Genomic DNA, 14,530 nt, shown 5'->3' with positions numbered 1-14,530 from the left:
CAAATATATTTAGTAGGATTTTATTCGACTTTTCACTGTGATTACTCAAAAATATTAAATTAAAATCAATGGTGTCCTGCATTATTGATCTTTGAGGGCTTTAATTGCTAAATAAAGGAACTTTCCTGAAAGAATCAATAAAGTACTATCTAAATGCTGCATATTTTAGTTTTAGTATAAAAAACAAAGTTGTATGACAGAAAAGGCATAAAACCTTATTTGTTTGACTTTATATCAACCTTAAGTTGATAGAGATTTACTGTAAGAATTAAATAAAAAAATAATAATTTGACTTATTTTTAACATTTTAGTGACTATGCTCCCCAGGAGCCCTAAGGATAAAAAAAAAAAATCCATATATTTTGTTATGGTTTGAAAATGAAAAATATCAAAATGGCCCCCGCATGCTTACATTTTTCCGTGTGCGGCCCTCTGTGGAAAAAGTTACGACACCCCTGCTCTAAAGTAATAGTACTAATAATATTTTTGACTACTCTTCCAACTCTACCTCTGTTAAGTGTATTGCACAAAAGGGCAGCAACAGAACCAATGTCATAATCGCAGTAAGTTGCAAACTGCTTAGCCAGCATTGACACGACTGAAGAGTTCATTGTAAAAAGTACAGCAAGTGTACAGCAAGTCGTTAATTGGATTAGGAACCTTTTTGCCAGCGAAACAAGCCTCTATGAAAGGATCCACCAGGTTCTTCTTTTTTTGATCTGCACCAAAAACCTCCTTCAGTGACTGGATGAATGCATCATCCACTAAAACAGAGGATGAATTAGCCGTCACACTTTTTGATTGGTCATGATGCTTTTTGGATTGTGCAGGGCGTCTCACTTTGGGGTATGTCCTCAGCTCTAAACACTTTCAGCGATAGCGTGGCCCATCGTAGCGTGACACCGGCTGGAAGCAGCAGGTTGCTTTCAATGTCATCGTGGTCGTCATTTGACTCCCTTTTCTCTTCCTGTGTTACGATGATACAGAGAAACTTATTTATACAAGCGATATTGAGAATGTATTGAAACTGTATTAAAAATTTATTAAAATTTATTAAAAATGCATTAAAACTTCCTACCGGTGGCTCGTCCCCGATCCCCACCACAAAAAGGCTGACTTTGAGGTACCCTTTCGCCCCCGAGTTGGAGTCATCAGGGTCATTTAGGAGTAGCCACTTCCTCATAACACAGTGGCCTACAGGGAGACAGACAGAATTCCTCAAAACTAAAAACCTCTTTGGAGAATACAAATGGGTGGATGCATTTTCCCAACAGCTGTACAAGAGTACTGCACTCTCTGACAACCTTAGTTACGTCTAGTTAGCTATGCAAGAGAAGTAAAAGGATAGGTGTACAGCAGGCCTTTAAAAAATTACAAATTTGGAATTTTAATTCAGAACATATTGAAATTTGAATTAAAAAGGTGCCCCATCATGCAAAACTAACTTTTCTTACCTATTGGTACCTGCTATTGTGTATCTGGGATATGTTATAGTTCCCAAAATTCTAAATCAACCGCGTAGGCATTGCGGGGATATTTATAAAACCACGCCTTCCTTCATACATCGTCTAAACGAAACAAATTTGCCCATTTAGTGACGTCAACACATATCTCCATATATGCTATAAATTTACTCTGAAAGCTTTGTGAGAGTCCTCCATTGTAGTCAGTAAGTTCCACATTTTTCTCTAGCCTCTTGTTGTGGGGCAGACTGGCTCATACAGGCACGTGCATCCTCCACTGTTGACTGACTTTAGTGATTTGGAAGATGTAAAAATTTGAATAAAATGTGCTGTATGACTGGCTTTTTTCCCCACTCACATATTTTTCTCTGTCCTGTGATGGTTTTACACTCGTGACCTGAGCGGATTATCCGTATATGGCATACATTTACTCTAAGTGGTTTGCGCGATTCCGCTATTGTAGTGGCACTGAAGTCAAGCTCCTTTTTCGCTAGTGGGAGAGACTGGCTTGCAAATACACATGTATCCTCCACTATTGACTGACTTTAGTGATTTAGAAGGTGTAAAACATGTAATTAATTGGCTTTATTTTTACTCATTTCAATTTGCGACACGCAAATTTACAAAAGGATCAACGATATTTTCTTCAAGTGTATGCTAGGGGAAATCGTCATTACCTGTCCACAAACCTCCTCAGTTATTGGTCAACACAGTACAAGCTTGGTGAGCATGTTTACTACGAAGTTAACATGAGGGGAAGTTTATATTAACAAAAGTGTTGCGGCAAAGCAAAGCACAAAAAAAAGAAAAAAATCGAGATCAAGTATTGATGGTGTACTCTCATCTCTCGGCTGCATTGAGTTTTTCCAACTGCTTTGAAGGGGCCCCGAAGCCTGGTCACTGGCATGAGAGACGAGTGTGCTGACTCCCGAGCTTAACAGCTGGCATATTTCACTTGTTAACACAGAGTTTAAAAGGAAGCGGTCATGTGTCCCACCGCCTGCATGACTCTGATTTGTTCTACAACTGAGTAGACTTGATATAGAAGTGCTAAAAACAACATGGTAGTTGGGGAGACGACGCTGTCAAAGTGAAGGCATGTATATAAGACCGCCCAAAAAAGGCTGCATCCTGAAGAGACAGTCAGAAAGCAGCTTGAAAACCAACTGTAAAACAATCCACGCAAAAGTTTGACCAAAAAAAACACCTTTATATGTAATTATGAATAAATATATAAAACAATTTTGTTTTTGCTCACATTTTTCATAAGTTTAACTGAAAACTAAAACGTACACTTAAATATACACAAAATACCTATTCCTCTCCAGTATTGTTCACAAATCTGTCTAAATCTCTGTTAGTGAGCACTTCTTTGCCAAGATAACCCGCCCACCTCAGGTGTGGCATATCAAGATGCTGAATAAAAAGCATGATTATTGCATAGATGTGCCTTAGGCTGCTCACAATAAAAGGCCACCTGAAATCCGCCGTTTTGCTTTATTGGGGATCTGGAGGTGCAGAAAAACAGTCAGTATCTGGCGTGACCACCATTTGCCTCACGCAGTGCAACACATCTCCTTTGCATAGAGTTGATCAGGTTGTTGATTGTGGGATGTTGGTCCACTCTTCAATGGCTGTGCAAGTTGCTGGATATTGGCAGGAACTGGAGCACACTGTCATATACGCCGATCCACAGCATCCCAAACATGCTCAATGGGTGACATGTCCGGTGAGTATGCTAGCCATGCAACAACCAGGATGTTTTCAACTTCCAGGAATTGTGTACAGATCCTTGCAACATGGAGCATGCATTGTCATGCTGCAACATTAGGTGATGGTTTCGGGTGAATGGCACAACAATGGGCCTCAGGATCTCGTCACGGTATCTCTCTGCATTCAAAATGCCATCAATGAAATGCACTTGCCTTCTTTGTCCATAACATATGCCTGACAATACCATAACCCCACCCACACCATAGGCCATTCACAAGGTTAACATCAGTAAACCGCTCTCACACATGACGCCACACACTGTCTGCCTTCCGCCCTGAACAGTGAAAACCAAGATTAAATTGGGAAGAGAACACCTCTCCAATGTGCCAGATGCCATGGAATGTGAGCATCTGCCCACTGAAGTCTGTTACGACAGGTTGCAGTCATGTCAAGACCCTGATGAGGACGACGAGCATGCAAAGGAGCTTCCCTGGGACAGTTTCTCACAGTTTGTGTAGAAATTATTTGGTTATGCAAACCAATTATTTCAGCAGCTTCCCAGGTGGCTGGTCTAAAACGATCATGGAGGTGCACCTGCTGGATGCGGAGGTCCTGGGATGGTGTGGTTACACTTGGTCTGAGATTGTAAGGCTTGTTGGATGTACTGCCAAATTCTCTGTAGCGCCTTTGGAGACGGCATATGGTAGAGAAATGAACATTCAATTCACGGGCAACAGCTCTGGTAGACAATCCTGCAGTCACCATGCCAACTGCACGCTCCCTCAAAACTTGCGACATCTGCGGCATTGTGCTGTGCAATAAAACTGCACATTTCAGAGTGGCCTTTTGGGCAGGCTAAGGCACAACTGTGGAATTACTATGCTGTTTAATCAGCATCTAGATATGCCACACCTGTGAGGTGGGATGGGTTATCTAGGCAAAGACATCCTCACTAACAGATTTAGACAGATTTGTGAACAATATTTTAGGAAAGGGTCTTTTGTGTACACTATATTTTGCATTTATATATTTGTTCAGTGTATGTAGACCACAAGGAATTGTTTGTCAATGTTGAAAAAAAAACAAAAAACTTCAAATTGTCTTTCCCCATGAGATGTTAAATTTCTTAACTTGCACGTGTCCCCTCGTTTGGTTTTCAGTCATCGTTTTGACATTCTATTTGCACTACGGGATCACAATCTACTGTATTTTATTTTTGTATTCCATGTATAATTTATTTTGCTGACCAAAGCTATTTACAGCCTACTCTGCTTTTATCCTATTATACTGAAATTATGTACAAACCATTGTTCTTGTGCTACTCATCAAGCTAAACCTGGGGCCTCAGGTACTAAATTTCATGCCATCTCATGTGTGCTGATATGACAAATATTAAAAAATATCCCCTGCTGCTAATGAGCACCCTAACCTCTCACCGCGACAAAACCCACTATTTGAGAAAAACTGTTTTAACACGTGTTCAGTGCAAATGTTGCATTATAATCTTTGTGAATATACATTTTTGTTTTTAAAACAGATTTTGTAATGGGATATCTGTTCCCAATGAAGTATCCTCCTAGTATATATGGCAGCATATAACAACCGCTTGGTACATATTGTTTTTGTGTGAGCTCACCTGCTTCATCATACACATAGCCAACATCAAGCTGTAAGGAGAAAACCAGGAAAGAAGAGTGAGATTGCTAACATTTAAACACAATTTGGACATAGGACAAATAGTACCTTAAATTCTCCCATGAGACTGTCGGCTCTGAGGGAGTAAGAATTATACACCTGCAGAGAGTAAATAAGTCATTTTCAGACTCACCCGCCACACAAGTAAGTAGACCATCATAAGTTCAGTTCTTATGTGTCTTGTGCATGTTAAGAATTGACAATAAATAATCTGAATAATTGAATGAGATCCAAAACAAGATTTTACTTACTAGAATAACTATACAATAATACATACAGTGGCGAATAAATACCTCAACAGAGTATTACTAGGCATGTCCCAATACATTTTCAGTTCCGATACAACACTGTATCGGAACCGTGTTGTATAGTACAAAGCTTGTACTATACAGCCAGTGCGGCTGTGTCAGGTGTACAGGTATGTTAATGAACCTCACTACCTGACAACTTCAAGAGTAGTCCTGCCTGCTGGGTTGCCATGCCGAGTTGCCAGCTCAGGCTTTAAGCCCACACGAACGATCAGGGTTCACTTCTACATGCGCAATGGGATAACCAGCTTGGTTACATAAGCGCATGATGTAGGAAGTTGAATAATGCGGACACGTTTGTTACTGTATATTTTCTAATACGCTTCTGCCTTGGAGACTTGCATTTGTAAGTAAAAGGTGACTATTTGATACTGTTTAAATTGAAAACATTGTGTTTTATAGCACAATTATGTTCAATTAGGGATACTTATGTATGTGTAGCTTGTGTGCTCAGCTGTTGAGTAACTGCTAGCGCAGTAGTTTATAGCCAACCATGTAAATTTGTAAATTACTTCACAAAAATAAAATAAAAGACCAAATGTGTCTTATTATTGGAGGACATTAAGCAGTTAATTGGTTGTCCATTATTGCACAAGTAGGACAGTTTGTATCAGAACCATATATATCGGAAAGTTTAGATGCAAGACGATATATTGTGGTTGTGGTTTTTATACCGATAGACAGAAATCCAAAATCTTTTAACCTTTTTGAACAAGTCGTGCATGCTTTTATTTCAAGTCGTCTGGACTACTGCGATGCACTTTATGCTGACATTAGCCAAAAAGCTCTCTCCGGGTTACAGTTAGTCCAGAACGCGGCAGCACGACTTTTAACAGGGGCCAGGAAACGCCAGCATATAACCCCAATTCTTCAGAGTTTGAACTGGCTCCCTATTCATTTTAGAATTTATTTTAAAACATTGCTGTTTGTTTTTAAATCTTTACATGGACTGGCACCTCAGTATATCTCGGACCTCATCCAAATTTACACTCCTGCGCGCGCTCTGAGGTCCGAGATCCACCTCCAGCTTGTGGTGCCCAAGACCAGACTTAAAACTAGGGGAGACAGGGCCTTCTCTGTGGTCGGCCCTAAGCTCTGGAAAACTCTGCCCCTCCATGTTCAAACTGCTTCCACAGTGGAGTGTTTTAAGTCTCGTCTTAAGACCCACTTTTATTCTTTGGCTTTTAACACTACGCGAGTTGTGTGGTACTCTGTCCTCTGTGTTTTTTTGTTTTGTTTTTTATACTTTTTGATTTCTATTTTACTGTTTTAATTGATTTTACCCTTTAAAATAGTTTTAATCATATTTATTTTTTATATTGTTTTTATATTTATTTATTGTTTTTATTCAGTCATTGGTGGAGCATAATATTGTTTTTAACATGGCTGTGCAGCACTTTGGAAACGTTCTTGTTGTTTAAATGTGCTATATAAATAAAGTGGATTGGATTATATTGATATCACTATAGGATCAGGACACACCTAACTATATGCATTGGAGCTCTACTAGTTATGCATATAATGGCACAACAGGACAGCAACTGTACGTACCCGGAAGCTGATGTTCTGTTCAAACAGGTCTGATGGAAGCATGTGGACATTGTAGAAGAACATCTGCTCAAAAACAACAATTAGCAAAACATTTCCTACCTCACGTGAGGCGCAAAGTAACATTTTGTGAGCACCTCATCGAAAAATGGGTTGTTTCCCCTCCTAATCCGTGTCCTGTGGGTCTGGTCACACACGTGGATCTTCACCACTGGCTTGATGTTGTTGCCAGGCAACTGTCGGGCCTCTATGAGCCGGACTCGAATCTGGCAGACGAGACATGAGTTGCCAGCGTAAATGAGTAAGCTTGACTGGTCATGAAGGGAAGTGAAGAATGTGAAGCTGTGGAAGCACATGTGACTGACAGTAACACAGATCATTCACTAGCACTCCAATATTTATACTCTATTACATTCTCACATAGATGAGCCTGGAAGCCACTTTCAGGCCTGGGGCACACATGCAGGAGGAGTAGGGAAGAATAAAGCAGCCTGTATCTTCAAAAGTTAATTTACAACCAAACAAGTAGTTTATGCTTTTTACCTGAAAGTCCTGAGGTCTGTTGACAAGCCGGTGTCTATTCTGCACCCTGGCAAACCGCTGACGGAGGCTAGCAGAGTAGCCTGGAGATGAGGGACCCATCACAGAACCACTAATGGCCCCATCAGGTTCCATCTCGTTACCTTGCCCTCCTCCACCTGATTAGGAGAATATGGCCCAAAGGTTAAGTACAATGGGCTTCTTGTCAGCTATAATTAGGAACCTACTTACCGGCATCTAACATAGAATCACCATCGTTGGTATTTAGGATTGCATTGGCTGGAGGATCATAGCCAATAACAAGGTTCATGGTGGCCTGAAAGGAAATGCTCAATACGTTTTATGTTCTAAAAGAGCATCTTTAGCAAACCTAAAGCAAACAACCTTGTTTTGGGTGGCATGGAAGGAAGTGATGAATAAGTTTTATGTTATAGTAGTAAATGTATCGCAAACAACGTTTATTGTGGCCTGAAAGGAAATTATCAATAGGTTTTATGTTCTGGAAGAGGCTGTATAGCAAACCATGCCATCCTTTTTTTTGGTGGCATGGAAGGAAATTATAGATAAGCCTTATGTTTTAGAAGTGTACGTATAGCAAGGGTTTATGGTTCCCTGAAAGGAAATGATCAATTTGTGTTGTGTTCTGGAAGGGAATATATAGCAAACCTAAGGCCAAAAATAAGGTTTGTTGTGGCCTGAAAGGAAATAGTATGTTTTGTGTGCGGGGGGGTTCTGGAGGCTCTCAGCTGCATTGTGAAGGCGGGGCCCGAAAGGGACAAGAGGTAAAAAAACGGATGGATTGAGGTTTTGTGTGTTAGAAGTGGAAGTATAGCAAACACAGTTTGCCGTGGCCTGAAAGGAAATGATCAATGTGTTTTATGTTCTGGAACTGGATGTACAGCAAACCTAAAGCCAATAATAAGGTCTTGTTGTGGCCTGAAAATAAATAGTTTGTTTTCTAGAAGTGGAGGCAAAGCAAAACAACATGGTTTATCGTGGCCTAAAAAGAAAGTGAAATGACCAAAGTAATTTATGTTGTAGAATTGTATGTGTGGCAAACCTAAAGCCAAAACAAGGTTTTATGTTGGCCTGAAAGGGAATTATCTATGTTTTTTAAGTATCCATCCAACCATTTTTTACCGCTTGTCCCTTTTGGGGACAACGCGCCACCTCATCGCAGGGCCAACAGACAGACAACAGTCTCACTCACAAACTAGGGTCAATTTAGTGTTGCCAATCAAACTATCCCCAGGTGCATGTCTTTTGATGCGGCAAGAACCCGGAGTACCCGGAGAGAACCCACGCAGTCACAGGGAGAACATGCAAACCCCACACAGAAAGATCCCGGGCCCAGGATTGAACTCAGGACCTTCGTATTGTGAGGCACATGCACAAACCCCTGTGCCATATGTAGATCAAACCTAAAGCCCAACAACACTTGGTTCCTGAAAGGAAATTGTCAATGTTTTATATTCTGCAAGAGTATGAAAGTACTTACACCAATATTGTGACCATTCTCATCAACCAGAGGGACGTTTTTGGATGGCAATGATCTAAGTTGACCCGAGGCAAGCTCTCTCAAAGGGATTCTTGTTGACCCAATGAATCTGCCAACAAAACCAACATTAAGCAACAGAAATGCGCTTCTGCTTCTCTACAACACATTGACACTGATTTTATTCAAGGTCAACTCCAGCCAACATATTACTTGTTAATGTATGGTCTATGGTCATAATGTGCTGCTGTGTGCGCTCAAAAACGTCATTCACAAAAAAAAGGCCACAATGAAGGTCACCACCTAGAGCTAACAAGCCCTGCCTGTTCAGGCAAACAAAACACACTCAGGAAGCCAAGGGAGCCGCAGAAACAGAAGCCAACCTGTGAGAAAGCAGCCATACTTTTAATTAGTGAACTCAACAGCCCCGGGAAAAGCTGACAACTTGTTGCTCAAGTATTTGAGCAAAATCATCAAGTCAAACATTTTCATAAGAAACATGTAATTGAACAATATTCAGTTTGAGTTGGCAGAACATTTCTAATGCTGCATGTCATCTATTGCACTCTAAGACACATCATGGATTAAACTAGTATTTAAAAAGTGCAGTAATATGTACAGGTGTAGTGTTAAGAAAACAATGCCAATAATTCTAGCAGCAATGCAAAACAGTGACCTATTTAACTGCACCAAAAAAAAGTATTAATTAGTTATGGCTGCCAATGACAACACACATTTTTCTAACAGCCAATTCATGCAAAACAAGAACATAACAGCCAGTGCAAACGGAAAGATAAGATCCACTAACTCATTTCAAAACATGCAATCTCAAATTCGCTGCGAGAGGTTTGGACAGCTGCACATTTACATGGCCAATCAAATAACTACAATAAATCATTTTGTAGGGAGGACTCGGAACAGAGTTAGTGTTTTGGCAGGACTCCGCGTCCGTCATCAAGAAGAGGGACGGACTTGTGAGTCTTGCAGTGACTCTACAAGCCTGGTATGCTGGCGCAGATGTGACGGCATCCAAATGTGTGCATTGCACGAATACACTCACGACAGAGGTGATCCGTTTTCCCACAAAACGTCAAGGTTACATCTGGGAGAACTTATTGTTTAGAAATGCTTAAGAAGCTGCAAACATAAGAAAAATGTGATAAGAAGCCTTTCATTGCATCTTTTCTAAAGCCTTAATTTAAGCCTCTGTTGCTCTTAGACATGTATTCGATTACATCACAATGTAGGTCTGTTTTACTAAACCCATTCAATAACTGACATTGGTCTGATGATCCACAGTGAGTGGCAACATCTTGATATCTTCCAAGTAAACCACAAAAAGCAACGTTAGTAATAACACATGCTCAACAAATTTGACCTTGGAAGCAGAATCTATTTTCTTGCCCTTAAAGAGTATTACTTTAAATACCGTACGAGAATCCATTCATTCTTTGGAAGTGTACCTTTCCACTGGTGTAACTCCTTTATTGCTTCTATCTCCATCAGTATTATTTATTTAAATCATAATCAAAACACTTCATCTGTACAAGTTAAACAAAAAAGAAAAACAAGATGTGTGTCCGAAAACAAGCAGGCAGGAAGAAACAAAAGTTGATGTCCCGCCCCATCACTCAGATATCATCATCTGATTCTTTATCGAAAACAGACTACGTGATTACTCACATTTGATGTACAATATATCTATGAATAAATATGAAAATTAATGAAACATCCTAGAACGTAGATGCACCTAGGTTACTGACTGGAGTGGAGATCGAACTGTTGCCAAGTTTTCAGCAAATAAATGCTGTACATTCAAGTAAGAAGTATCAAGAACATATAATTCATGTATGACAGACAAAACTGCATTTGTGTCCAAATACATGGCTTTAAGTTTATTCAAATTCTGCAAGCAGTAATTACCTGTGATTAATCCAATTTCCAAAGAGTGACTGATCGGATTTAAATTGTTATTTTTTTAATCATTTGACAGCATTAGTGTTAACATTTGAGTGTCTGTAATAGTCATTGGATTCACATTGGTTCCGATGTGACATTTCAAGTCAGTTTAACAAAAACGATGGTGGAACTTTAAAGTGAATTCCTGTTTGTTTTTTGTTTGTTTTCTTCATATTTTCACTTCCATTTTTTTAATCTACTCGCTGCTTTTCATTCTCAGTTTTTTTTTACCTTTTCTGTTTTCAGTTTTCATTTTCCTCAGTTGCAAAAAAAATTGCTAAACCTAGCAACCAAGTCTATTGAAAGCAAAACTGCCCTGAGCCGGAATGCAAATTTGATTAGGTCCTAGCGCCACCTAGAAGCAGAAGAGGTGGGCCTTAATATTGCCCAGAAGATAAGGAGACAACAGACGTGCATGTATTACTTTTAGCCCGTTTGCGGTCGTTTCCGAGCATGCATGGGATTAGGAACCCTGCAATGGTGAATCTATAGTCACATTCACACCAATTTACACTAACAAAGATTGAAAACAAATGCAATTACATCATATTCATTTACCCAAAAGAACATTTAAAAAGGTCAGAGTTGTAAGTGCTCTGACTTGTCTACATGCAAGAAGATCCCCGCAGACCTCCCTATGGACTGGACTCTCACATTAATAACCGTATCCACTTGGCATCCATTGCACCGGTCACCAGGGGGTTGAGGCATTTGTGATGAAGGGCAATATAAATACATTTTGATTGATAAATGCCATTTGAAGTTTTTGTGGTCAAGTTACAAAATCGGAATAGACAAAAATAGGAACTTTAGGACCTTTGCTTGATTAATTCAAGTGATGACCCAAGACTTTGTTTGTACTGTATCAGATGATTAATAGGAGTACCAGTAGTAAAAGTCCAAAAGTCCTTCCTCTTGTCACACAACCATCAATACAAGTAGTGTTCACTGAAGTGCCTCAATCAGTTGATTTTGTTCTTTATTTAGACGTGGCACAGTGTACCTCCCCTCTAGTAACATTACGTACTCAGGGGGCTTCTCTAAAAACATTTTGTGGAACCCACTTTTGGGCATTTTCTGCTCACCCCAGACTATGCTGACTCTTCCCATAGGAACTGAAGTCCGATAATTTTGCCTTGAAACAAAGCTCAACAGGTTTGAATTTATTTTGTTCAATTTGCAATATCTCAAGTCTAAATGATCTCAATAATTGCCACATAATGCTTTCAATGCACATAAGATTGTGTTATTGATTGTTTTGCACAGCATGTCCAAAATGCATGCCAGAGTCACTAAATTCTCTAATATATATTGAAACACACAATATACTGTTTATTGCTTGTTAGTCATGTTCAGGCCAATGTACAAATCTGGTAATCAGAAGAGATCAGCATTGTGATGCTTCCAGTTTGAATAACCTAATCATTAAGACAAGGATTGGTCTCTCTTCCCCCTTTTTGGATTGCCATAGCAATACAGATTAAGCATATAAACAGAACTCCGGAAAACTGCTCATGAGAGGAAAAGTCCTGTGCTCTGACTGTTGAATCTTTAGGGAGTGTGTCAGACAAGCCAGTGGAAAACTTTGCTCAATGTGGAATCATATGTTCAGACATTTAGAAAAGTTTTTTCCTCAGTTGTGACGGTCACATGAACACAGGGAATTCTTAACTTATAGTAAAGCACAAGAAAGACATAAGAATGAAACACATTCAGAAGTTCTAATCCAAGTCAAAAAACATTGTGGATGGCAGTAATTAGTGAGGCAGAGAAAACATTCCTTGTGGTTACACTGAATTAGCCCCAAATGGGATTCTGCAGTTTCAACAAGAACTCTTGAGCGGGTTTGCAGAAAACTACACACTTTTTCTTGCGACAGCATATTACTGCTAAAACATGAACGAACAAGAGAGAAGCTGACAGAGAGCACAAATAGCAATTCATCTATGCCCAATCAGGATCTCTCATCCCACACAGGCCGGCAAGTCTCTGCATGGCAAGCAGGGTGTGAGGGGGAGGAAGCAGCCAGCCGCACAGTTCAAACAACCTACATTTTTCTGCTAATCTAATTTTGGGATTTAGAGTGATATTTGTGGACAGAGTATTCCGAAACATTACACACATTGTGTCATGGTCCTCATTAACACAAAACCCTTGTAAATATTTGGGAGGGTGGGGGTTAAAGGGACTTACTTATCTTTCCCAAAGGTCTCAGAGTCTTTCACAATGACGTCTATGTGGGAGTTGGCTTCGAGAGCAGCTCCCTTCAGGTTAAACTCAATCACCTGCAAGACAAAATTAAGGGCACACGCGTCATGGAGAGAAACTGTCTTATTTGCTCAGATGAGGCAGGTACTGTATATTCTTAGGCTTAGCAGTGTTTTACATACTTTCAGTATGTTTAGAAATCAATTCAGAGCATCACAAATATATTTGGCGCCACCAGTGGACTGTGTGTGAATGTACTTGTAGCTTGTTGATGCAACTCCCTACAGAAACTGCGATATGCAGCAGAACTCTGCTTCTTAACACAATTTGGTCTGCCAGGAAGGATCAGTGTTGCCAACATAGCGATATTGCTGCTATTTTTTAACAAGTAATCAGACACATAGATACCGTTTTTGTAAAACATGACCTGCGTCAAACCAAGCGACTGTGCGGTCCTATTGGCACCGTTTTGGAGATGGACGTAAAAACACGTATCGCTCTTGTCAACAAGTAGCGGGTCCAGTTAGTGGGCCACTCCACCCTTTAAAAGCAGTAAAAGGTATCTCATTTTGCACGTGACAAAGAAAATGACAAGCAAAAGAAAGTTAATCTGTAATTTTAAACATTTTACTGCTTTTCAGGTTTTGTGCTCACTTTGTCCCTCCCACAGCGTCCATAAAAATAACATGCGAGATCACAGATTACACAAATTCAATGATGACTTTATAAACTCTCACCATGGCAACCCACCATCACAAATACATTGTAGTCCTGTGGGAGACACTGCTTAGATGAATGTTTATTAGTAACTTTGTTAAAATCTAACCAGAAATGGGACAAAAATATTGTATTGAGATTATAAATACCGATTCTAAAGCGCGGGTGTGCAGAGATACTGGGACATTACATTTATTATTTTCTGTAATAATGTTTTATCATGCAATATGTTAATTGGTTCCTGATAAGGATCTTACACATACTATATTTTAGTAGCGACCCAAAGAAATATTGATATCAGTCCGCGCAAAAAACCCCCAAACAATTATCGGATGATATTAGCTTGCATCTGAAATCTCTGATACGAGCAGTCTGAGAAAGTTGTACAAGTAAACTAACTGAGTTCCAGAACCGCCAAAATTAGCAGAAAAAAACGGCACTCGCCAAATAGTCTAATCAGTGAAGCATGTTTAATAAAAACAGTGTTATTTCTAACAAATAGGGGGTTTTCTGTCATGTTTGTCCTCCTACAAAAACCATATTAAAACTACAAATATATTTTTTAGATCATCTTTTTGAAAAAGCTCCAGAGAGCCACCAGGGTGGCGCTAAAGGGTTGCTGGACCCGGGTTAGCACAATAACGTGAGATTGATGAGTGTATGGCAACACTAAATTGGCCCTAGTGTGTGAATGTGAGTGTGAATGTTGTCTGTCTATCTGTGTTGGTCCTGCCATGAGTTAACAACTTGTCCAGGGTGTACTCCGCCTTCCCCTCGATTGTAGCTGAGATAGGCACCAGCGCCCCCAAAGGGAATAAGTGGTAGAAAATGGACGGACATTGTGTTGCATGCAGATTCACCTCATTCCATACAGGATTGACTTC

General features: G+C 39.8%; 1 protein-coding gene across 3 annotated transcripts in view; it reads right to left on the bottom strand.

Moving 5' to 3' along the window:
- myof (myoferlin) overlaps positions 1-14,530 on the bottom strand; it is a 42,035-nt gene that overhangs the window by 26,794 nt on the left and 711 nt on the right. For all 3 annotated transcript variants that reach the window (XM_061909135.1, XM_061909132.1, XM_061909134.1), the window contains exons 2-13: positions 14,507-14,530; positions 12,915-13,006; positions 8,766-8,874; positions 7,499-7,583; positions 7,271-7,425; positions 6,865-6,993; positions 6,731-6,793; positions 4,920-4,970; positions 4,813-4,843; positions 1,079-1,194; positions 841-967; positions 661-764 (exon numbers count right to left, since the gene is read on the bottom strand). The exon at positions 14,507-14,530 is cut by the window's right edge and continues 32 nt beyond it. In XM_061909135.1, coding sequence (XP_061765119.1) covers positions 661-764; positions 841-967; positions 1,079-1,194; positions 4,813-4,843; positions 4,920-4,970; positions 6,731-6,793; positions 6,865-6,993; positions 7,271-7,425; positions 7,499-7,583; positions 8,766-8,874; positions 12,915-13,006; positions 14,507-14,530 — 1,086 coding nt within the window. The remainder of the gene's footprint in view (positions 1-660; positions 765-840; positions 968-1,078; positions 1,195-4,812; positions 4,844-4,919; positions 4,971-6,730; positions 6,794-6,864; positions 6,994-7,270; positions 7,426-7,498; positions 7,584-8,765; positions 8,875-12,914; positions 13,007-14,506) is intronic.

The sequence above is a fragment of the Nerophis ophidion genome, linkage group LG08 (assembly GCF_033978795.1).
Source record: "Nerophis ophidion isolate RoL-2023_Sa linkage group LG08, RoL_Noph_v1.0, whole genome shotgun sequence".
Taxonomy (NCBI): Eukaryota; Metazoa; Chordata; class Actinopteri; order Syngnathiformes; family Syngnathidae; genus Nerophis; species Nerophis ophidion.
The sequence above is the reverse complement of the archived record's forward strand: the minus strand, read 5'-3'. Positions and strand labels throughout refer to the sequence as shown.